At 41.9% G+C, this 25,514-nt stretch overlaps 1 protein-coding gene across 3 annotated transcripts in view; it reads left to right on the top strand.

Annotated features, from left to right (window-relative positions):
- Nucleotides 1-23,233, top strand: part of pkn1a (protein kinase N1a) — a 65,681-nt gene extending 42,448 nt beyond the window's left edge. For 2 of the 3 annotated variants that reach the window (XM_085161509.1, XM_085161508.1), the window contains 21 exons: nt 2,152-2,257; nt 4,042-4,190; nt 4,823-4,943; nt 9,885-10,030; nt 10,770-10,983; nt 11,086-11,280; nt 11,607-11,716; nt 11,820-11,963; nt 12,277-12,352; nt 12,916-13,051; nt 13,315-13,441; nt 14,493-14,572; nt 16,020-16,095; nt 16,521-16,612; nt 16,891-17,067; nt 19,236-19,298; nt 19,979-20,055; nt 20,687-20,829; nt 21,025-21,132; nt 21,310-21,390; nt 21,590-23,233. In XM_085161509.1, the coding sequence (XP_085017635.1) occupies nt 2,152-2,257; nt 4,042-4,190; nt 4,823-4,943; nt 9,885-10,030; nt 10,770-10,983; nt 11,086-11,280; nt 11,607-11,716; nt 11,820-11,963; nt 12,277-12,352; nt 12,916-13,051; nt 13,315-13,441; nt 14,493-14,572; nt 16,020-16,095; nt 16,521-16,612; nt 16,891-17,067; nt 19,236-19,298; nt 19,979-20,055; nt 20,687-20,829; nt 21,025-21,132; nt 21,310-21,390; nt 21,590-21,793 (2,625 nt within the window). In that variant the 3' untranslated portion in view covers nt 21,794-23,233. The remainder of the gene's footprint in view (nt 1-2,151; nt 2,258-4,041; nt 4,191-4,822; nt 4,944-9,884; nt 10,031-10,769; nt 10,984-11,085; nt 11,281-11,606; nt 11,717-11,819; nt 11,964-12,276; nt 12,353-12,915; nt 13,052-13,314; nt 13,442-14,492; nt 14,573-16,019; nt 16,096-16,520; nt 16,613-16,890; nt 17,068-19,235; nt 19,299-19,978; nt 20,056-20,686; nt 20,830-21,024; nt 21,133-21,309; nt 21,391-21,589) is intronic. The other variant, XM_085161510.1, reaches the window with a different exon arrangement.
- The last annotated feature ends 2,281 nt before the right edge of the window (nt 23,234-25,514 follow it).

The following is a 25,514-nucleotide window of genomic DNA, read 5'->3' as shown; positions in this document are numbered from 1 at the left end:
TTCTGCAGCTATAGGGCATATATGGCATCACTCTTGGCTGGAAGCAGTGCTTAAACAAAAACAAACTTTGTCCAAAAACCTCATGTTTAACTGTTTTCCACTTTTTCTTTAGTCATTTTAGCCTTTTTGGCCAGGGTGAAGGGAGTATCTGCCATCAAACAAGAAGACAGCCGCATGTAGCTATGATGATGTTTGCTAGTTCACCTTACATGCATTAATGTAATAACGTGGTTAGCCTACTGAACGTAAATTACACACGAACATCATGAAGCTACTCACGCAGAGAAGAACGGCTGCTGCTGCCATCATCATCCGTCACCACCACACCCGCAGGAGATGCGCTCGGTGTGAGGTCTCGCAGCAAGCTATCAAATACGGCGCATTTTTCTGCTTTAAAAAAAAAACGCTATGCGTCGCCAGGTGTTTCATCGGATTTGAGGTGTTACCTCCTTTGACAGTATCACAGTATCACCTTAAAGCACTTGTTGCAGGCTGCTGAGTTTGCATATTTTGCTGTGAAGTACAGCCAGACTTTTGACTGCTTCGCCTTGGGCATTTTTAATCTGTAGCTCTGCTCTAAAAGTACGTACGTACCTGGGCCCGCCTACTATCCTCGGAAACGTAAAATGATTGGCTAGAATTCAAAGTGTGTCACAGCTCAGGAAAAAAAAGCACCGAAATGAAGCACCGAAATGTGCGCTGCTTTTCGGTCTGGTTACTACCGTTTATGTCAGAACCGGTGCCATCATGGCACCGGACACCGGTACCCATCCCTAGTTGTAATTTGTTTTTCAACAATTTTTTGATTAACGTTTTGTTTCCATTACAATATTATACTTTAATGTATAATATTGTGACGGAAACAAAACAGGAAACAAAACATCAATCAAAAAATTGCTCTCTTTTTTATCCGGGCTACTTAAATTTATTTTGGGCTACCAAAAACTGAGGAGTCCCTGCCCGAAGGGCTACCAGGGATTTTGAAATTTTGCGAGCCCTGTGACATACCACTTACCATGCCAGAAGTCAGCCATCAGTGCCAGCTTGACACCAGATCCGGGCCAGACCTGTCTACTATGTGGGTATAGGGATCAAATAAACCACAGACAGGTCACTCTACTCACATGGCGTACCTTTACTACTTGTGGATTTGTTTTCAGGAGATTTTTTTTCAAGGAGCATGAAGGAGTACTTTGTCATTTACTTTGTAACCTGCATTTTTCCTCTGATGCAAAATCTGTCACAACGGCACCTTTTTGAAACGTACATCAGCTACTTTAATATTAAAATGAATTGCCTAGACACTGCTGCTCTCAGAGTATGCATCAAACCGTTGTGCTATCATTATACTGGAGCAGTTTTATAGATGGAAGATTCTTAAAGTTTCAGGCTGTGTTTGTGTAAAGCCATAAAAAAGTCATGACTATTCAAAGGGAAAGAACTGTAGCTCACTCTCATGCAATTACACCTGTTTTATTACTGAGCAAGCATAGAAATATGTCACCTTCAGGTTAATAGTTTTCACTTGTCAGCAAATTACCCAGCGGCATTAATGGAGAACTATTTATGGCTTTTCTTTTGTTTCCTTTGACGAGCATGCAGAGCCTGTTTGTATAATGGCATTGTGTGTGAACTAACTACTTAAAAAAACAAAGATTAATGCAGAAGGTCAACATAACAAAATAATAAATTCTTTGATTACTTTCAGGCTCAGATGTTGTTTCAAGAAAATTACTGAGAGCTTAAGTGGATCGACTTCATTCTCTGTCTGAAACAAGCCATTAGGTCCACTTTCACTTCACTGAGTGCCCTTTGTAAACAAGTTTTGAGTGTTCTGCCTGAGATGACCATATTAGGGATATCCCCTCTTTTTGATGTCATACACAGCCAAGAGTAGAAAAAAACAGTCTGAATCACAGTGTTTAGAGCACTGCACAGCATGTTTATTATAGGGAAAATAAAGGAAAGCTTCATTTAATGTCTTTGAATTGGTTCAAAGATTGACATCTTCTCTTGCTTGTCATTGTGTTCTTGCATGTCTTGTTAGTGGTCCACACGTTGTCCGGCATGTTATTCACTGGTGGGCGTGTACACTGATGATTTTATGTAGATAATATGGTTTCCATAACAGCAATGGTTTTATGTCTTCAGGTGGACAGTCAGCTGCGCTCTTCAAACCGCAAGTTGGAGAACCTGCATGCTCAGCTGCAGGAACTGGACGCTCATATTGTGGTGAAGGGAGGAGAAGAGAATCGAGGTGTGTATGCGAGAAACTGTCGCTCCGTTATCTTTAGTCATTAATCTTCAGTAATTAATTCAGTGCATAAGTTGGTGTAATGACCAGCATACTAAGTACGAGTGTGTTCGTGGCAGAGATACTACATGTTTGTACTGTAGTGACTTGTTAATCAAAACGCTCGTCCACCCTAACACACAGCCTGCTCAAATTGAGAACATATACTCGTTAACTTTACTTTTCATATCCAAAAGCTGTGTCAGTCTTGTGCAGCTAGGACCACCATAGTAGATTTTTAATCATGCAATCAAGGTGTGGTTTAAATGCAAACTTTCAGCTTTAATTCAAGCTTTAAATCTTTGAGGAATTACAGCCATTTTTATACACAGTTTCAGAGGACCAAAAGTAATTAACCAACAAGTTCATTGGAAATCTACAAAATAAACCAATCAGAGACAGCAAAAACTTTGGGAGTCACCATATCTGCAGTGTCATTCATTCTTACATAGAAAGAATGTACTGGTCAGCTCAGGAACACCAAAAATGGCCTGGAAGACCACAGAAGACAGTTAAAGTGGGTGATGACAGAATTATTTCCATGGTTAATAAAAAACACAAACAAACCAACCAAGTCAAGAGCACTTGACTTGGAAGGAAGGGCTATAGTCTCTGCTCAGATTCAGCCAAATGCTACAAAATTGATCAAGCACTCTCAGCCAAACAGCGCATGCTTTTCAGTTATTAATCAAATCAAGTGATTTGATTTGAAATACAAAACTGACTGCAGACAGACCCACAGACAAGCAGCAACTGAGGGTGGCTGCAATAAATGCTGTGTGTGCATCTCAAGAGAGCAAACACAGCATTTCATGATGTGGATTATAGACAGTCGTAAACTGCAAAGGATTTTTTTAAATCCTTATATTTAAAATGTTGTTAGTTTGTCCAATTGCCTTTGAGCCTCTTTGAATAGAAGTCTGTGTATATAAAGTGCTGTAATTCCTAAACAGTTCATGCTAAATTTGTCTTAAATTAAAGCTCAGCGTACACTTCAATCACATCCTGATTGCTTGATGTAAAATGTGGTGGAGCACAGACTCAAAACATAGTGATCTAACTTTGTATAACGTGAACAAGGGAAGCCATTTTTAGTATGAGCTCAGTCCTAAGCATCTGTAGTCATGTAGTATTTCTTTTCCTCCTACTTTACAACTTATTAGAAAATTTGCATTCAACACACGAATGGCCTGAGGATAAAAACTCTTCTTGAGCCTCTCTGTTCTTGTTCGGATGGTGCGGAACCTTCTGCCTGATTTCAGAAGCTGGAACAGTTCGTTGCTGGGATGGGACGGGTCCTTCAAAATCTCAGTTGCTCTAGTCCAGCATCTCCTGACGTAAATGTCCTGTAGGGAAGGGAGAGCAGTCCTGCAGCAGCGTTCTGCCATACGGATCACTCTCTGAATAGCCTTTTTATCCTTGACACAACTGTTTCCATACCAGGATGTGATGTTCTGTGTGAGGATGCTCTCCACAGCGCCTGCATAGAAATTTTTATATTATTATTTATATTATATCATCTTGCTTGACATTGTTTGCTACAGCTTGCTTCTTCCCTTATGGCTGTGGTTGATCTCCGATCTTAAGTCACTGGATCAGTTTCCTGCACTCTCCACACAGAAATACAGTGCAATGTTATTAGAGGACTCATGTAATTCCCTAAAGGGTATTTTGACTTTAGAGCACACCATGTGAACCCTCATCTTGTTCCTTATTTTATACTTTCCAACCTTTACTTGTTGCCACAGATGAGTGTCCTCAGTCTCCGGGGGCTGAGAGTCGTACGTCAGCCCACAAGGAACGCATCGCAGCCTTGGAGAGACAGCTCAACATTGAGCTCAAAGTCAAACAGGGAGTTGAAAATATGATCCCTGTTTACTCCAATGGATCCACCAAGGTACGGAACAGCCTACACACATACACACTGTCTCAAGCACAGCTGAACAGGAGAAAGTGTACAGCACTGACTGCAAGGGTTAAAATGTCCAAGACAAAGATTCCCCTCTCCCAAGTGGCAGACTGTGTGCACACTTTCATATTAGTAACCTTGCCATCTGCTGACTCATAAATACCTGATAAATACACACACGTCCACCCTTTATTACTATATACATTGCCTTTGTTTTGTTGTCTTTTAGCCTTTCTGTTCCATCTCCACTTGTCTTACTGCTACATTTAAATACCTGTGCAGGGATATGGCACCCTGTTGATTCGTTAGTAGAATTAGTTATATATTTGCTTTTGTTGTTGTAAAGTGACAAACATCATTCCTTTAACCTTGTATTTTATATATATGGTGAGATCTTATAATCTTATAATCAGGATCTTATAATATTTTTTTATATTTTTTCACATACACATATATCTTTAGCTTTAGATTTATTGATTTATAATGTTTAATCTGATGGCAAGTAAATGCAGGAAAACCTTGTTGTGATGTTCACTAACTGGTGTATAGTCTTAATGACAGTTATAATTGTCTACTTTTTCTTTCTTGTGATGTGGCTTGCTTACTGTTTGGTTCCCCAGGATAAGAAGATGCTGCAGACGGCGCAGCAGATGCTTCAGGACAGTAAGACCAAGATCGACATCATCCGCATGCAAATTCGGAAAGCTGTTCAGGCCACGGAGCATAATGACGACACACAGGGTGAGTTTAAAGGGATATAGACAAATTTAATCGCATTGATTGCTCTTCTTTTGTAGTACCTGTGCTTTTTGACCATGGTCTTTTCATTTCCCGAGGCACATTTTATATATGTCTATAAAGTAGAGAGCCAACAGAGGTTACAATTACACAGTCAGGGCCATAAAGCATCAGTGCACCCATTGCTGATCCAAATCACAGTAAACTGGTCTGTTGGCAGTAAATCAGTGTAGATACTAGTGATGGGATTTCCGGCTCTTTTTAGAGATCCGGCTCTTTCGGCTCGGCTCACTAAAAAGAGCCGGCTCTTTCGGCTCCGAACCGGCTCTTCAGGTTGTTTTATTGCTTTAATTATTTAATCATTAACAATAATATAAAATTATGCAGAAAAGGAATTACTAATGTAAAAAAAGTGGTTTTATTTATATATGTTTATATATGGCCCCTAGAGACAAAGCACGTACAAACTCTAAAGCATATACAAACTCCAAAAAGCACATACAAACTCCAAAACATATTTCTAGCGTTTACTGAACTTCCAAAACAGAGCTACCCAGATCACTTAAATTACACAATTGAAAACATGTGTGTATTGTTTGTGTATTTATAGACAAGCACTCATATTTATTCTAATAATTTTTAAAAAAAGTTCATTTACCTGTTACTACCACACACCAAATCCGGTTGTTGATACTTCCTGGCTTGTGTAGCCACTAGGTAACAAAAGCTCAACACTGCGCCCGAGCATCCTGGAGCACTTCTGTTGTCTTTTGTACGTGTTTTGGAGTTTTTACGTGTTTTGGAGTTTGTACGTGCTTCTGAGTTTTTACGTGTTTTGGAGTTTGTACGTGCTTCTGAGTTTTTACATGTTTTGGAGTTTGTACGTGCTTCTGAGTTTTTACGCGTTTTGGAGTTTGTACGTGCTTTGTCTCTAAGGTCCACCATAAATATACTTTATTTATTCACTCCACATAAAATGTAATAAATAAATCATATAATACAAAAAACAACTATTTACATTTTAAACTTTTAACTATTTAAATTTTCATCTTTTTCCTTTTAAACAAATTTAACGTGAAACAACACAAAACACTGCAAACCACAACACAATTAAATATAAATTAAAATATTAAAACAAAAAGAAGATGCACATTCTCTGTCATATGGGCCTGCATGATTTCTGAATCCTTTATCATCTGCAACTGAAAATAGCGGATGATTACTATACCTTTCTAATGTGACGTTGTTGTCCCTCGCTCTCTTTCTCTCTGGCTCTGTTCCTGTGCTACTGCGTGTAACTAACGCCCCTCCCCCCTCTGCCCAGCGCAAAGTACAGGCCGCGCATGTGGAGTTTAGCGGAAAAAAGGGCGAGAGAGAGGGTGAGAGAAAGAAAAAAAAAAACCCTCACGGCTCCCAATAAGGAGCCGGCTCGCGTAGTTCACTTCAAAGAATCGGCTCTAAGAGCCATTTCGTTCGCGAACGACCCATCACTAGTGGATACTCAGCTTGCTCAAGGCTGCAGTTAGCCAACAATCACAATTAAATGTTTATTTTCAAAACTCCTGTCAGACAGAAATTAAATCCAACCTGCTCTGTTGCATATAAAGCCAGAAAGAGTGTTAAGTTGGCTCGTACTTACATAATGTGTGAACTAAACGATCGCATATTAAATCTTGTGGTCAGCTGGCAGTGACAAGGTGCTTTTAGTCAGGTGTGTTCAATCTCACTATCCCTTTGTGGCATTTGCAGTCTCTTTTTTCTTCTTCTCTGCATGTAATACGTTTTGTCCTGAGCAGCCGCTCCAGACAGCAGACATGAGAGAGCATAAACAGATCAATGAAGAGCCGACTCGGTTTTCATCTCTCTGCCTGGGAGAAGAAGATGAAGAGGATAGTTTGAGTTGACACGCTGAAAGCTGTGCGTGTGTGTGTCTGTTTATTTCGGTGTGGTGGCCAAATAAGGGACAGAGAAGCCTGTGAAATAGCCCACCTGGTATATTAGCACAATCAATTCCATTCACACAAAGATGCACACAAAAAAGCCTACAAAAAATGTGGTGGGCAGATTAAAAGTCTCTTTATTTTCATGTTAACGAAACACATCAGGTGTGCAGCAGTTGCATGGATATAAACACACATACCGAAGTGCTTTTAGCCATGCAGTTGTAGATACAGTCAAACAAGCTTCTTTTTTTTGACCTGTGTGCTTTCTCCCTTTACTGTTGGACATTCATATTGTTGTGGCAGGGCGATTAATGCCAGGGCAGGTGAACATGCCGCTATAGGGCACTGAGTGCTGTGGACCATTAAGACCCCTCTGCTGGGAAAACAGGCCGACTGATGCCGGTCACGGGAGGTGAATAATCTGCTAAAATGTACCAGGAGAGCAGAGGGAGAGCGATGGGAGGGGGTGGAAGTAAAAAACAGATTTAAAGACGGTATATTCCCTTTGGGGCTATCTATTCCTTTCTGCTCTTGTCAGACGAGCGCCGATGGCTGTTAAAAGACAGGGTGTCTTTTAAGGGAATGAAGATGATGTCCATTTGGAAGGATTATTTAAGGGCCTTTTAAGGGCATACTTTATCCATCTGTGTCCTCCATGTGGAAAACCTAAAGGGTTTTTAATGATCTGGAGTTCTTTCCACTGCTCTGACGTGATATAAATATTCATATAGAGGCTAATGACCACAGTGAGCAGCAGCGTATTTAAAATGTTATCCCTCTGAAATTGTTTTAAAAGTGAAAATTAAAAGGATGAAAAGCAATGCAACCAAGCCACAGCTTTGGCAGCATAAAAGTATCAGCATATACGAACATCGTTTACTAATACGTACACTCATATTCCACTTCATTAGGTACATCCGTTTAGCTCATCTAATGAGCCAATAACATGGCAGCAGATTAATGCATTTAGACATCAAGTTGTGGTCAAGATGAGCTGCTGAAGCTCAAACTGAGCATCTGAATGGGAGAAGAAAGCTGGGTTTACAGAGAGTGGTCTGAAAAGCAGCAGTTCTCTGGGTGAAAATGTCTTGTTTTGAGGAATATTCAGATTGCTTTGAGCTAGTAGTAAAATAACAGAAACAATCAAGGTATGCAGAAGAGCATTTCTGAATGCTAACCTTGAAGCAGATGGGCTACAGCAGCAGAAGACTACACTGGGTGCCACTCCTGTCAGCTAAGAACAGGAAACTGAGGCTACAGTTCACACAGTCTCACTAAAACTGGACAGTAGCACATGGGAAATCATTGCTTGGTCTCATGATTCTATTTTTGCTGTACATTCACTTGGTAGGGTCAGAATTTGATGTAAGCAACATGAAAGCATGGATCCATCTTGCCTTGAATCATTGGTTGAGGCTGCTGGTGGTGGTGTAATGGTTTGGGGAAGCAGTAGGTGAGTGTATGTGTGTTGGCTGACAAAATAGCATTTAAATATCAGTGGCTGAAATCTGTTGTCATATCAGTTTTACACCAGTTAAATCTTTTTAAAATGTTAGTTTCTTGTCTTCACTGGAATAAAAGGAGGAATAATTAACAACAAAGCAGGCAAAATGTAAAAAAACAGTACACTGTCTCCATTGGCTGTGATCGTAAAGTGTTATTGTAAACATCTGTGTTGGTATTGACCCAGAATCCAACAGTCTGTGCATCTCTAATTGGATTTTCATGCTCTGATACTGAGCACAAAGGGGTGTGTTATACTAGCAGCAGCTAATGGTTCTCCAGCAGAGTTTAGAATAATGCTGCACAGCCAGATTTGGCTTTTTCTTAAACTACAATTTCAGCCTGAGCGAATGTTTGTGTTTATCAGACTAAATTGATCAACCACCATACACCTCTCCCTTTGTATTTCTTCTCTATTTGATTGTCTCTAACAGCAACCACGGCTGTATATTCTCTGGCTTTGATTCTGTCCCTCTTCTTTAAACCGCACACACACGCACACACCATATCACAGGGCTGTGTGTATGGTGTACACAGACAGTCTCCAGGCACCACACCCGGTGGAGGGGTCATCTAGCAGAGGTCTGGGCTCCAGGCAGAACACCTTATTAGGAGATAAAAGCACCCACTTCATTCTCCACCCCTACCTCCCTCCTGTCCTTGCTTTCTCTTCTGTCTCCTGCAGTTATTTGAGCAGCTCAGAATTGTAAAAACCATCCATCCTGATCTTCTGTCTTTCTTCTAAACCAATCCGGTGTTTGAAAGTCAAACACATCGTCTTTGAATGCCATTTGTCCAATTGTCCTTTTCCTTATCACGCTCACACACCTTCTTCCGGCTCTTCCCATATCTGAGTGCTCTCAGTTTGTTGCCCATCATTTGAAGGCTGTATTGGTGCCATTAAGCTAAGCACTTTGCTCTAATTTGTGCTGTAGGGTGCTGCTCTTATGCTAATTCTCATATCTGTTCCTTTAAGTGAGGGAGCTTGAGCATGCTTTTAGCTTTTGAGTTGAAAGCACTGCATCTCATTATAAGACTTTCTGTTTCCCACTAATGTACATTTATGAGAAAAGCAGAGATGAAGCTACAAATTTAGAGCAGTGTTTTTGCTTTAGTCTTGCTAGCTGTTTTAAAAATGTAAATAGGTGAGAGACTTATTTTGTTTGGTTGCTCTGTTTGCTTTTAGAGCAGGGATATGGGGCTATTTGGAAGGAGAGGCTGGAATTATGCTAAGCACTGCTTGCTGGGGAACAGTCAGAGGCTGCTTACCTCCCTCTAGGCCTCGCTAATGTTTTCTTTGTTCACCTCTTGTGTAATGCATGACAAGCATTAAGGCATTAACCTAACTTAGTATGCCCAGGGGAGTTCCCTGTAACACACCATTGGCAAAACAGGAAAGCCTTGACGTAGCTGCCACGTGCGCAGCACAGAGACTGCGTAGGAGATTGCCATCTTGTCTGCTGTGCAGTAATGTTGTTTGCCCCTTTCCATCACGCAGGTAACCAAGACGTGTGCGGGATGGAGCTGCGTATCGAAGAGCTGAGACATCACTACAGGGTGGAGCATGCTGTTGCTGAGGGGGCCAAAAACGTCCTCAGGCTCCTGGGGGCCAGCAAGGTTCAGGACAAGAAAGCTCTGTCTGAGGTTAGAGCGGATCCTGCTGATGTTTCGCTTTCACACACTTCAAAGCGCACACAGACACATGTGAGACGGCAGCTGTACCGATGACATCATGCTGACACACACCTGTAGATCTTCTTCAGATCTGCTCCTTTTGTTTTCTGCTATCTCTTACCTCTGAGACTTCAGCTATCTTTGGCTTTGCCTTAGATCCTTCACAAAAATTTGATCTCTTATCATGGACACAGTTTTTTTTGTTTGCTTGTTCACCAACATTATGGCATCTTGAGTTGTCTGGCTCTGATATGGTTTCTCGATATACGTCGAGGAAACTAAGAGCAAAGGAGTGTCCCGTGATGTCAGATCCCTCGCAGAACAGTTTCAGCTGCTGAACTCTGCAATCTGTTCATAAAAATATTTGAGAGAGAGCCTCACAACAGCAGCTGCCGCGTAACGTGCTGCATTTTACCCCCACAGTGACAATGAACCACTTGTTTTCTCACCACATGCCGTGAGAGTTCTGCCTTTTGAATCCTCACTCGCACGCCTTTACTTACTCTATAAATGAACATAAAAACTCGCTCAAGCCTAACATTGTCTTTCTGCATGCACTTAAAAGCAGCAGGTCACAAAAAATGTGATTAAATTAAGGTGTGCTACTGTGATATGTGCGCACTGAGAAGTAGCATAGGACTTCTTCTTGTCTTTTTATGTCTGTCTGAGAGTTTAAAAGGTAGATATCGTCTGTTTCGATGCTCTGCAGGCACAGTCTCGTCTGAGCGAGGCTTCCCAGCGTTTGGACCTGCTGAGAGATTCTCTTGACCAGCGCCTGGCAGAGCTGCCAGAGGACCATCCAAAGGCCAGCATCATCAAAGAGGAGCTGGTCTTGGCCTCCTCTCCTGCCTTCAGCTCCCGCCACGGCGCCCCCTACCTTCAAAACCAATATACTACCCTCAGCAAGCCATCGCCTCTCACTGGTATGTCATACAGGCTCAGGAGAATCCTACAATATGAAGAAGAAGGTACAGAAGTGAGGTATGCATTCAGGTTGTGCCTACGTTGTTTTCCTCTGTCTTCAGGTACATTACAAGTGCAGCTGCTAGGCTGTGTTGGGTTACTAGAGGTGGTCCCAGGGCGCAATAAAGGGACACCTCTCATGCTGCCCTGCTACAGCCCCGGAGACACGCGGTCCTTCATGAGGGGCAGCAAGGGGCTCTACGGACGCAGTGGCTCTGTCAGCGGGAAGACGCCAAGCAAGACAGAGGAGCTCTCCTGTGAGTGACTGTAGGAGTGTGCACGTGGTGCATTTAAGGCTTTCATTTCAGCTTTCACTGCATTTTATGTCTTCTTTGTGGCTATATTGGCTTTTTTCCCCCCCTTGACTTTGTCGTGGGTCACTTTAGGCTTATCAGGTTAGATATTATGTGTCCGGTCATGACAGATGCTTTAAAGGCAGTTTGCAAACAGCTTTTTGTAAGGTCTTAGTCCTTTTTTTCCATATCTCAAAGGAATCTATTGGTCGGCGTTAATTTTTTTTTATTATTTTGTGCATTTTTGGATTCATTAATGAAGGAAATCATTGGTTTGTGTGTGTGTTTAGCTGAGGTGAGTGCGGTGCTGAAGCTGGATAACACAGTGGTGGGTCAGACTGCTTGGAAGACTGTGGGAGAGCAGGCCTGGGACCAGACGTTCACTGTGGAGCTTGAAAGGGTCAGTATTCAATCTCCCTCCTACAAAGTTGCACGCAGGCACCAAAGAGTTTATTTAAGGCAACTTTTCTCTCTGTTGATACCGCTGGGTGCCTGCGCTTCAGTCGAGGGAGATGGAGATCGCAGTTTACTGGAAGGACTACCGCTCGCTGTGCGCTCTTAAGTACCTGAAGCTGGAGGAGTTCCTGGACAACCAGAAGCACAGAGTTCAGCTGGAGCTGGAGCCTCAGGGCCTGCTGCTGGCTGAGGTACACACATACCACACACCTGCAAAAAAGAAACAGCGAAATGAATGGCGACTCACTCGCACTGAAACACACACTCAGATGTGCGCGCCCACCCGTGAGCTGCCACATGCACCTGTGCTGGAAAGCGTTGCTTTGATACGTCACACTTGCAAACAGCTTTTTGTAAGGTCTTAGTCCTTTTTTTCCATATCTCAAAGGAATCTATTGGTCGGCGTTAATTTTTTTTAAATTTCTGTTTCTGAGCGTAAAAATAAAATATGGGTGGGTTTTTTTGGATCGTTTCTTTTCATGTTTTGTTTCGTGTGTTTTCCAGGTGACCTTCTTTAACCCGGTTATTGAGAGAGTCCCGCGCCTGCGGAGGCAGAAGAAAGTCTTTTCTAAGCAACAAGGTGGGGAGCAGACAGAGCAGTGAAGAAACATTACACATTTTCTATTTCTCTTCCATTTTCTACTCAGCAGCCTGAGGGCAGTTTTATATGGAGAAACAGTAAAACTTTAAAAGTTTTATCATGACAGGAAGATGGACACTACCTGCAGTAAAGCATACAGCTGCTTATGCCATCAGTTCCCTGCTTTTTTTATTTAGACCACAGCACCCTCTAGTGGTGACTATTATTTTTTTACCTCTATAGGAAAGCAAACAGAATATAAAAACTTGAGCCAAATTCTGGAAGGTCTGGCATTTTTTTTGTCTTATAAAAAATATTTTTTTATGATTCTGTAATTGTTAACCTGCCAGTATGTGCAAACTCTTAAATTAAAATTATGTTTTTAATGCTGAAATATTATTTCTGTTCTCATCTATGAAATTTCCATTTTTAATTTTAACATTTTTTATTAAGATGCTAAATATCAGCATTCCTGAACAGAAAAAAAATAGTTTTAGTGGCTGAATGTTATGTTTGATTCATTTCTGACTCTGACTAGATGTGTGTGTTTGTGCATTTTTCAGGCAAGGCGTTCCTCCGGGCTCGTCAGATGAACGTGGATATCGGAACGTGGGTGAGGCTGCTTCGAAACGCCATCCCCACCGTCAACAACTCAGGAACCTACAGTCCCAACGCACAAAGCCTCACACTCAACTCTGGGTGAGACGCATTGAGATATGTACGCGCAGGTGCACACGCTTCGGTCGTTTCATCGGCAGTGACGTTTGATAACCGTCAATCAGACTTTGCTATCAAACGTAGCAGCTTTCCTTGAACCTTTTTTCCTTTTGTTTCCAGACAAAGAATAAAGCAAACGGTGCCTTCCCAGCCCCGTGTCTAACTACCCTTCTGTGTTGTTCTGTCTGTTTGTCTGTGTTACACGTTGGTCTATTTGTGTGTGTATGTATTTGTTGGTCTTTCAGGGAGATCTCAGTGGAAAAGTTGAGTCTGGACAGCGACTCTCCAATAAGAGGCGATTACAAGAGAGACATGGACATTAACACTCCAGTGAGACCAATGGAGCGAGAGGAAACCCGGGAGTTAGGGGAGGTGTGTGATGGGGCTTTCCTAACTAAAAAAGAAACAAAAATTTCGAATTGGCAGGGAAAGAAAGGTGTAACAGCATCAAATACTTTAAAAGAATATGAACAAACACAATTATGACTGCAAATCTCTTCCTGTTAAAAGGGAGTTTTTCCTTCCCACTGTTGCCAAAGTGCTTGGTCATAGTGGTTCGTCTGATTGTTGGGGCGTCTCTGTATTATTGTAGGGTCTTTACTGTTGTTGTGATTTGTTGAACTAGAATAAAGCGGTAACAAATTCACAGGAAACAAATAAATAATGAAACTGCAAGTAAATTTAAGTAGTTTTAAGTAATGCAGTTTAAGTAATTTTTAAAAATGTATACATCCTGGGTAAGTTTCGATGAAAGGAGGCAAGTATCACAGAAAAATTTACAAATAAATAAAAACAAATATTTCCCCATCTTACATTGTAGGCACATTGTTCTTCTCAGGGCTTGGGGTGTGTTATAGTGCCTTAACCTTGTCTAACTCCCAGGTAGCTTACAGGAACGCAAACACTCCTTTTTTGAACACTGATTGTGAAAGAAAAAATAATTATGTTAGATTTGGCTTCATCATTATAAAGTCACATAAGCCTGCAAATCATTTTAATGACAGGAGATTTAGTTATTAAGTTAATATAATTTTAGGCATTTAACATTTAAATAATGGTCATGTGACATATGAATCTGATTTACAAGAAAATGACTGAAAGAGGAAGAGTTTATGGTATGAGTAAATACTGCAAATATTACTGCTTTACATCAGCTCTCCTTCTGATGTGAACAGAGACGTAAAATCGACCCACTCTCTGCTCTGTTACGGTATCCTTCCTGTTAGCAGCACAGCCACACCTGGATGTAAAGGACTGTGGTCGACCTGGTATTTGTGGGGTTTAAAGATTTAAAATCCAGCGCAGGGTCAGTAACCATCAGCTCCAGACTGCGTCTCCTGTCTTCCATTTCATGTCGTTTTATAATCTTTGTCTCTGCACGTCTGTTCCTTTTTTGTCTCTTCCCTCGCATGTCCTCCGATAGGACCAACATCTAGTCATCGATCCCCTCTCCCCCCGAGACCTCACCCCTGAGTCCCCTGTCCGAACCCATTCAGTTAGCAGGTACACGCACGCACACTCACCGAAACACTTTTACTTCTTTGTTTTCTAAAATGGATTTGTTTGGATCTTAATGATAAATGATGATGTATGATAATGAGGATGAAGTTTATCAGAGAAAACATTTTGAAATGTGGCAGTAGGAAAAGCACAGGTGGAAATCGAACCAGCCATCATCTGTTTTATGCCGTTTATCTGGGGCTCGGTTGTGAGAGCAGAGAAGCCCAGACCTCTCTCTCCCCGGCCTCCCAGGCCAGCCAAGAGACAATCTCTCCAGCGTATCCTGCGTTTATCACAGGGCCTCCTCTGGTTAGGAAACGTACAGAGGTCGTTTGAGCTGTTTTGATCTTTCAGTGGATTTGAATTCAGATTACTTTGTCTAAAACACCCAACCAATGACACCTAAATTTTCTAGCTGACTTTCTACATCACAGTTACTTGTGAATTGTGAAAGATCACGAGCCGGATGAGCAGCTGCATCTTCGACTTTCTGGTTAAATCTCACGTCCAAGCCAGAATGTTTCTGGGCTTGAGCCTTTAGACCATACAGGCCTTTTTATGTACAAGTTAATTATGAATTGCTCGATATTTGAATGCAAGTGTGAATGAATGACCCTGACTCTTACCTAAAATCTGCTGGTGTTCGCCTCAGCCTCCCTACAACCCTCCAAGCATAAAGGCCTGAAGCTTATGGATGGAGGAAACCCACTACATGTGTTCTGTTTCTTTCCCTGATGTGCTCAAAGCGACATCAACATGGCGACAGGCTGAGCATTTTTTCTGTGCTCATCGCTACACATCTATCTTTTTTCTGGTTTTAAGAGAGTTACAAATGTAACCAGCTGCATGCACCACTGTCACTTTTTACCCAGCTGTCTAAGCACAGTGGAGGAGGGGTGGGAGAAACGCTACAGCAAACCTCTGTCACAAGTTTTAAGTGCTGCTGTCCAAGCGTGCACACGTGCAAGTGTGCGTATTAACATTAAAATAATACTTATAATATTTGGTTTCCTGTGCGTGTGTGAGTAAAAGCAGCAGTCAGACAGAGAGACAGGTACCTGCAGCAGATTACATCTGTGTACTTTCTGTATCATAGCAACCAAACACTCACCTGGAGGCACAGCGTGCCTCCAAAGCCTTTCAAGCTCTCTCAAGCGCTCCCAGCTGGGCGTTTTCAGGAGAGCAGCTGCTGCGTTATTAGCTGTCAAAAATCTTCAGACACCCGAATAAAACAGAACCATTGATGTTTTTGATAAATCCTCTGCTTTTCCTCCTGTTGCAGCTTAAAATGTCTGCTCCCCATTATTACATGTATGTATTAATGTATTATTCAGCTTGCATTATCCACACGTACACAGTCCTTATATGTGTGTCCTGTAATATCAGCAGTTGTTACTTTTTGGTGTCTAGTTTAAATGTTCTTCCTCACCGTGCCTGTTGGTTTCTCCAGCAAGCAGAAGAAAGGTCCGCTGTCCCTCCGGGACTTCAGGCTCATTGCTGTTTTGGGTCGTGGACACTTTGGGAAGGTACGATTTCTTTCTAATCCAGAAAAAAAAAACCTGGAACAACCGAACCAATTAATAACAACACGAAGAGCAAGAGTCTTTTTGTTATTATTCCCTCAAATATACTGAAGGTCACAACAGCAAAAAAGTCACAGATTAACAGCTTCTCTGTTTGTGGATTCTCACAATGTGACTGTCACAACTACAATCAGGCAAAAAAAATAAAAGACAGTTTGTAAAAAAGAAAGCTTGTGTTCCTTATGCTGTTAGGTGCACATGAAGGCCACATTTTAAGTATTGGTGACTGCAGGGGAAAAAAGAAACCATATCACACGTGGATCCACTGAGAAGTTTAAAAAGCTCTAATAAAAGAGGATTTAAATAAAAAACAAAAACAATGCTTTATATGTGTTAGAGTTAATCAGAGTGTGTCTGTGTGTCTACAGGTGTTATTGTCCGAGTACAAGAAGACCGGCACAATGTATGCCATCAAAGCCTTGAAAAAAGGAGATATCGTTGCTCGGGATGAGGTGGATAGGTGTGTGCTGATGTTTATTCCTCAGCCCTGTGCTTGTGTGATGTGTGGTTGTTGTTTTTAGCCCAGAGATTAAGCGCTCCAGGAGTAGATTTACTCACAGGATTTAATTTGTGTCTTGAATCACTGTGATTACAGTTCATCTGTGGGCTGAGTGTGGGTTTTCTCATAGGCTAAAATAAACACTATCTAATTATGTTTAAATGGCCCTCTAATCTTTTTTTTTTCTCTCCTCCTCTTGCCTCTTCTTCCACTCTTTCCTTCTCTCCTTCCTCCCCTAGTCTGATGTGCGAGAAGCGCATCTTTGAGATCGTCAACATGTCGCACCATCCCTTCCTGATCAACCTGTTTGCGTGCTTCCAGACACCAGAGCATGTGTGTTTTGTTATGGAGTACACAGCAGGAGGCGACCTGATGATGCACATCCACACAGACGTCTTCACAGAGCCACGGGCCGTGTACGTAATAAAGGGATTATCCTTGAAGTATTTCCACACAAATTTTAGGTTTTCCCAGAGATTAGTCCTGATGAATTTAGTCAACCTCAGGGATCAGTTATAAACACTCATTTTATGTAGTAATCGCCCATATTTACATTAAAACACAGAGATTGTAAACAGATCCCTTCTTAAAACATCAGTTACATTAACGAGAATCCGTCAAGCACAATATCTCGACCTTCAGCTCAGAGTGGGAGTCAATACTGTTAAATACACCAGTGTTTTTTCCCCACTTCAGCTTTTCAAAACTTCTGTTATGAAAGCGATTTTTAGTGATGGTGGACCAAATCCACAGCCTGACTTGTATGTGAGGATTGGTTCCACAGTTGAGCCAAATCTAGGATGTGAAAGGCCATGTGGTCAAAGACAAACAAACCAAGCTTCTGAGGGCTTTTTTGTGCAATTAATGTTCCTTCACTGCACCTTACAAGGATGTACTGTCCAAGAAAAATGCGTTGCTAAATTTTAAAGGCAAAGTTAGTAAAATGTCACCACTAGATGTCAGTAGATTCCAGATTGTGACCAACTGAATTCTATTCCCAATTCCAGTGTGTGATCCTAGCTATGGTAGCAGCTATAGGGCAAACAAATCAGGGCGCTGTTCATCTGTAGTGAGTGTAGGCTGTCAGTCCACTGTTTACCTCAGCTTTCAATATGTGTGCACATGTATTTACTCTGGAGGAGGCTGTAAAATTTTGTGGAAAGAGTCCGATTGATACGTTGATGAGACGGTGAAGCGATACTGAGCTGAGTTGTTGAGGATATCCTGAACTTTTTTGACATTAACAGCTGCTTTTGCCACTGTTAGCCAGTATTAGTGACATTTTCTTTGAAGTAGATCTAACTTTGTCCAACTCTGAAACTCTGATACAATATGAGAATGTAGTCGAACTGTTTATCAAAGAGAAAGTGTGATATTTTTTTTTAGACATTTGAGCCTAACATTAGCCGGAATAACGTTAGCTTATGCCAACTGTTGTTGTTGTTTAGCCAATAGATAGAAGGGTCGGATATATGTAATCTGTTGACAATAACTAACTGTGACAAAGTTGAGAGCAAAAAGCATCTTTGTGCACGTCTTCATGTGTTAGAGCCCTGATTTAAGTTCTGGACATGAGACTTCAGGTGAGGAGGAAGTAAGGGAGGAGAGAGGGCAGTTGTAATGAAAATAAATTATGAAAAGGAGAAAATAATGAAAGAGAGGTGAAAAACATATACATGTACAAATATTAAAGGGTCATATTTAGTGTGAAATAGCCGTCTGCGATCTTTAAATTCAAAGTAACTCACACATACTTACATAAGACATACTAACATGATTTACAGGTACAATACCCAATCTGTACCTTTTCTAAATATTGTTAATTACTTAAACATCTTCCAGTACCCTGCTCTGTTTGCACACTACAACCTGGCTTTGCCATTTTTATCTGTACTTTACTCTTAATAACTGTGCAGTACTCTGTTTTTGTAACTATTGTCCATAATGTAAATATGTTTGTGTGCGTTTCTGTTCTGTGTCCTGTTCTGTTTGTATATGTGCGTTGTTTTTGCTGCTGTTACAACCAATTTTCCCTTGTGGGACAATTAAAGGATCATTCTGTTCTATTCTCTGATTTGTACATGTGGGCTGCTGAGCATTAGGACAGATGTGAAAACCTTTTAGAGATGTGCTGTATTAGACTGAATGTTTTAAAGGCCTTCCATCCCCCGGAAATCTGTTTAAATTATGTTTGTTTATTTGTTAGATTTCTGCACAAGTTGAATTTATCCTGGGATTATCATGAGGTCACCAAACTCTCATCAGTGAAGGGAAATGAGGGAGACGCCACAGCATAAGCACACCCACACAGTCTAAAAAGATCCGCTGAAATAAGTGAAGCCATCTGTATGGGGTTTACAGTGGGTGTGCAGGTTCTTTTAAGGACATAATGCCAGAAAACCCTCAGCACTATTACTGCTGTCCCCATACCGAGGAGTTCAACAGCTGGGGAGCAGCTGTTTGTCAGGCCTCAGACAGCAGATTTGGTTACAGTGGCTAGTGGTCTGAAAGCAGCATGTCTGTTATTATTATGAAGTTCCCATTTTATCAACTGGAGGTTGATTTTCTCTGCTTTTGGCTTCAGGTTTTACGCAGCCTGTGTGGTTCTCGGACTTCAGTTCCTCCACGACCATAAGATTGTGTACAGGTGAGTCGAGCCCACGCAAACCTCTTAACTGATGTAAAACGGAGCTTTCTTTCACCTCAGGAAGCATCAGACTAATAGAAATGTCAAAGATCAATGTTAAATTGAGCTCTTAATTTCTAAGCATTTCTGCCAGCATAGGTTGAAATGTCAGTCTAAGTTTTGCAGTTCAGTTAGTAGACCCAGATACAGCAAATAGGAGCTTCAACAGTGGGAGGTTTATTTTATGAAACTTTACACACTTTGCCTCATTATGGAGCAGGAAAATCCCAAAAGTTAAATAATCCAAAAGAAACCAGAGCAAGGTAAACAGACAGTCTGACAAAGGAAAGAGTGTTTATACACTTGGTGTGACTGACAATGAGCAGGAAACCAAAAACCCCAGAGACACACAAAGGCTGAAACACTTTCAAAATAAAGCCGCACACAAGGAATAACACAAAACCCGAAGCTGAAAAAATATGAGGTACCACATGCTGGATCATTCAGGGCATCCAGAAGCTGTAGGATTCATCCCCGGGGTACTGAGTGTCGCACCATGAGGCTGACGTTTGCTGTGAACATTATTGTACAGGCTCAGTTTAGTACAGTCTGCTGGGATTACAGTCAGTTCACAGAGAGAGTTTGTATCTAAAAGCTGTACAAAGATACTGATTCTCACCTGCATGTTTTCTCCCTTTCAGAGATCTCAAGCTCGACAACCTGCTGCTAGACACAGATGGTTATGTGAAGATCGCTGACTTTGGACTCTGTAAAGAAGGTGGATCTGTGTATTACTGACAGACGGTCTTTTATTTGTCTTTGCCTTTGCTTCGGGATACAAATTTACTTACAACCGGAAAACAGTGTGATGTTTTTATTCTGTCAGGGAGCCTGAAAAGCAGGTCAACCGAACCCTGCCTTGAGCTCAGAAACACCATAGGTGACATATTAGCTTCTCCATATTATCCAACATCTGTTTGTGTGGTTACAATGAAGGGTGCCTATATTAAACATGGCCTCAATATCAAATAATAAGGTCAGCATATGAAAAAGCTGCTGTTGCCCAAGCCTTTGTTACAAGGGGTCACCACAGCAGGTATCTCCACATCCCCAATCACGAGAAAGTTGAGGCTGAGGCAGAGGATAGGCTGATGGGCTGCAAAAAAAGCCTCTGTGTAAGATAAATAACCCTCATTTTGAACTGTGAATCATGGAAAATGTCTCCAGTAAAACAGTTGGAAATTGACATAATAGCTCCACCCGATTCTGAAATTTAAACAGATGTAGGAATATGAGTGATTAAACAGTACAGAGTGGCAGGTTTTCATCATCTGAAGTTCAGGTAAATTAAGAAGTGGTTTTGTTTCTCTTTTAGCTTTCGGAGATCATTTTTTCGTTTTTTTCTGCAGGAATGGGTTTTGGGGACCGGACCAGCACCTTCTGTGGGACTCCAGAGTTTTTAGCCCCTGAGGTCCTGACAGACACGTCTTACACCAGAGCCGTAGACTGGTGGGGCCTGGGGGTCCTCATCTATGAAATGCTGGTGGGAGAGGTAAGAGCTAGCATACGCTTAGTCAAAACTCTGTCACTGGTCATGGAGTTATTATAGCCACGTGTTAGTTTGATCTGGTGCCGATTAATTACTCGTGTTCGCTGTAGTTAAATGCTGATTTTGTTTTAAATGACAGAATATCAAAAGTGGATTCAGTGAAGTGTGCTTTTGTGTGACCGGTGTATTTTTTTGTAGTCTCCTTTCCCAGGGGATGATGAAGAGGAGGTGTTTGACAGCATTGTGAATGATGAAGTCCGCTACCCACGCTTCCTCTCCACTGAGGCTATTGGCATCATGAGGAGGGTAAAGCAAACACACACACGTTCGCTCGCTCATACACACAAACTGTATGTGACAAATGCTGCACTTACACGTGAGACACTGAATCAGTCCGACATCCTCACTTACTCACAGTCAGACAGTTGATGCTTCACTGTTATAGCCACTCGTCATTTCTTATTCTCGTGTGTCTGTGTGCAGCTGTTAAGGAGGAACCCAGAGAGAAGATTGGGATCTGGTGAGAAGGATGCAGAGGAGGTGAAGAAGCAGCCATTTTTCAGAGTAAGTAGACTTAAAGGTACCAGGGCAACTTGTTGGGGGTGAGAACGCAAGATGGAGATTCATTAGCAAACACTGAGAGGTGGAAGAAGTTTTTCTCGGGTGTTTACAGCCAGACGGTTATGGTGGTTGTTTCGAAGTCTTTTGAATTGCAGCTTTAATTGCTCTTCTTGCTCTTATTCTTGTCCATCTCTCCCTCCAGAGCATGGACTGGGAGGCGCTGCTGCAGAAGAAGTTGCCCCCTCCCTTCGTCCCGTCCATCGGCGGCAAAGAAGACGTCAGTAACTTTGACGAGGAGTTCACCACCGAACCTCCGACGCTCACGCCTCCACGTGAGCCCCGTGCGCTCTCCCGCAAAGACCAGGACAGTTTCCGGGACTTTGACTACGTCTCTGACCTCTGCTAGTGGACCCGAAGCCAACAGATCTCGAGGAACGTTGGATTTCGACGACTTCGCGACAGTTTCAGCCAGAGCACAGAGATATGTCTCAAGCTGACTGTCCGCGCTCGTCTGTCGCTTCTTGTTACACTGTGAATGAATGAAACTGAAGACGAAGAGACTGTGTTTTGTGTGTCTGCAGAGTTTTAAAGATCATGGACTGAGCAAATGAAAGCCTGGACAGATATTAGTTGGGGTTATAATGTTTTATCACAAACAAAGGCCCCCCTTTCCAGTCATTGTACGAAACTGCAGTGGGTTTTGTATCTTGCAGACTTTTAAAAGTCTCTTCCCGTCGTCTTAGACGTCTCGGCAGTCGCCAGTGCAGCTGTGAGAGGAGGAGCTTGCTGTATTTTTGTACTTTTGACTGTTTAGGGGGTTGCTCAGTGGCCTCTCATACCAATGCCTTACATTTATACTTGTATTTGTTCCACAGAAGAAAAGCATTTTGTTTTACTTTGTGGCCCTTTGTGTACAGCAGCAGGGGGAGGAGGGATACAGTGTGCTGCAGAAACTCCTCTATGTTTTTGGAAGAGAAAAAAAAGACACTCAGAGCTGATACCCATCAGTCTTTTGACTGCTTTTAGGTGTATTATTAGTTAACTAATGGGTAAAGAACCACTGTCCTGCTTCACTGCAGTGGACCTTCCTTTGGATGTCCACCAACTACTTTTTAAACTTGGGCTGCTCGGATTTTACAAGAACCGTTGTCTCGTCCTTTTTAGTTGAATGTTTGGGTTTTAGGAAGAATTTGATATAAATATGTAGCACACAGACACACACACACACACACACACACACCCATCAGCATAAAAGCTTTGTGGAAAAAAAACATTTATTATTCCAAAAGCAAAAATCTGAACACTAAACTGTGATGTACAAGTACTTTATGGGTTTGGAGACACGTTCATCCAGTCACCTGAGTGCTACCAGAGTTTTGTGAACATGAAGTAAGTGATTTCCCTCCGAGGCGATTAAATCTTTAACCTCACTGGCTGTAAAAGTTGTTTTAGTGTCTGTTTTCGGCGCTTAAGCCCTGACAGGTTACGCTCTGGCTGCTGCGGTCGCTGTGGCTGTTTCCAAAACTTGTTGATGTCTAAGTACTTGTGGAAACTCTGCGGGGCGCCATAAGCAAAACAAACATGAGCTGCTTTTCCACAGTAGAGCCAATTAGAGAGGCGAGAGCTCCAATTAGAGGCGAGAGCTGGCGTAGACCTCTGGTAATACCTTTGATGATATCTGTAGGAAAACCATGAGCCAACAGTGAAAACCTGTGTAACACACAAGAGCAGTGGTTTGTTGTTAAGATGTATGTGCGGTGGTGTGGATTTTACCTGTCTTGTGTACGACAGTACAGAACCATGTGAGTATGAGATGACACATTTTATAAAGAAAACCGTGAGTGAATGTGTGTTTATTGTCATCATGGGACGGGGGAAAGGGGCATCTCAAATTCATTTAAATAAAAATAACACAGTAATGTATAGATGGATGCACGTTTAATTTAGTATTTGTGAATGAATGGAGCAGGATGCAAATGGGCTACTCACCTGCTGCAGTGATTGAATAAATACTCACCGGCCACTTTATTAGATACGCCTGTTTTACTGCTCATTAACTCAAACATCTAATCAGCCAATCACATGGCAGCAACTACGTGCACTTACGCACCTCTAGACCTCTAGAGGCAGAACGTGCACATACGTCACTGCAATTTAGAGAATAGTCCAAAAAAGAGGAAATATCCAGTGATTTTGCGGTTTTCTGGGTGAAAATGTCTTATTGATGTAAGAGGAGTGAGGTCAGGAAAAAAAGAACCACTTGCTAAATACAAAGTATGTAGAAGAGCATCTCTAAACGTGCAACGTGTTGAACATTAAAGCAGATGGGCTACAGCAGCAGAAGACCGCTATGGCTATACGAGCTGAAGTCAGCATAAAGAGCATGTAAGCATGGATCCATCCTGACTGTTATCAGTGGTTCAGGCTGCTGCTGGTGTAATGCTGTGGATTATATTTTAAGACCGTTCTCAAATGGTATTAGTAGGGATGGGTATCGTTTAGGTTTTATCCGATACCGGTGCCAAACTGGTACTTTTGAAACGGTGCCGGTGCTTAAACGGTGCTCAAACCGGTGCTTAAAGAATGGAGAACACAAAATTGGTCCAAAAACCTCTCATGTTCAGCTGTTTTTTTGTAAAAAGATAACAATGTTAGCCTTTTCTGCAGCTATAGGGCATATATGGCATCACTCTTGGCTGGAAGCAGTGCTTAAACAAAAACAAACTTTGTCCAAAAACCTCATGTTTAACTGTTTTCCACTTTTTCTTTAGTCATTTTAGCCTTTTTGGCCAGGGTGAAGGGAGTATCTGCCATCAAACAAGAAGACAGCCGCATGTAGCTATGATGATGTTTGCTAGTTCACCTTACATGCATTAATGTAATAACGTGGTTAGCCTACTGAACGTAAATTACACACGAACATCATGAAGCTACTCACGCAGAGAAGAACGGCTGCTGCTGCCATCATCATCCGTCACCACCACACCCGCAGGAGATGCGCTCGGTGTGAGGTCTCGCAGCAAGCTATCAAATACGGCGCATTTTTCTGCTTTAAAAAAAAAAAAACGCTATGCGTCGCCAGGTGTTTCATCGGATTTGAGGTGTTACCTCCTTTGACAGTATCACAGTATCACCTTAAAGCACTTGTTGCAGGCTGCTGAGTTTGCATATTTTGCTGTGAAGTACAGCCAGACTTCTGACTGCTTCGCCTTGGGCATTTTTAATCTGTAGCTCTGCTCTAAAAGTACGTACGTACCTGGGCCCGCCTACTATCCTCGGAAACGTAAAATGATTGGCTAGAATTCAAAGTGTGTCACAGCTCAGGAAAAAAAAGCACCGAAATGAAGCACCGAAATGTGCGCTGCTTTTCGGTCTGGTTACTACCGTTTATGTCAGAACCGGTGCCATCATGGCACCGGACACCGGTACCCATCCCTAGGTATTAGCAAGGTGTACCCAATAAAATGGCTGGTGAGCGTACACAGCCCATTATTACAGATTCTGTATCAACATTTTTCAGTACATTCATTCAAACCTGCCAGAGCAGGACTAAAATGAAATTAGAGGATAAGTAGTTTATTCTCCTGATGGACAAAGTCAAATTATGTCATTTCTTCTTCTCGTGAAATTACATCAGAGAAAAATGCGTCAAAAATGTGACTGCCTATTTTTCTACCTTTTAATTAATCAAGTAGCAAGCTAAGCATTTCTGCTCTGTGATGAGCATCTGTTTTAATATGCGAGTCAAAATTTTAGAAGAAAAAAGACTCCTCGTGGCAGTTTTAACCATATCACAGGACTTCAAACAAGACTAGTGAGCAAATCACTTTAACTGGATTCACTGTATTTGCACCAACTCCTGGAGTCTCCCTGACTTTTGACCGGCTGCTAAAGAAGAAAGCATCACCAATGGAAAAACATCAGAACTGGTCCTTAATGGTCGGCCTTTCGTGGAAACACGAGTGCCTGGATCCGCGATGATAAGTGCTGATCTGCATCTTATCCTCATGTACTCTCAGCACCATGTAAACAGTAAATTCTAGTAATAATAAATAAATTTCACTTCAAATTATCTCAGTAAATGTCCACTACCTGCAGGGAAATTTACCAGATAGAGTTATTTTAAC

Source organism: Neolamprologus multifasciatus, chromosome 6 (genome assembly GCF_963576455.1).
Source record: "Neolamprologus multifasciatus chromosome 6, fNeoMul1.2, whole genome shotgun sequence".
NCBI lineage: Eukaryota > Metazoa > Chordata > Actinopteri > Cichliformes > Cichlidae > Neolamprologus > Neolamprologus multifasciatus.
Note: the sequence above shows the minus strand (reverse complement) of the source record. Positions and strands in the feature narration are given on the sequence as shown.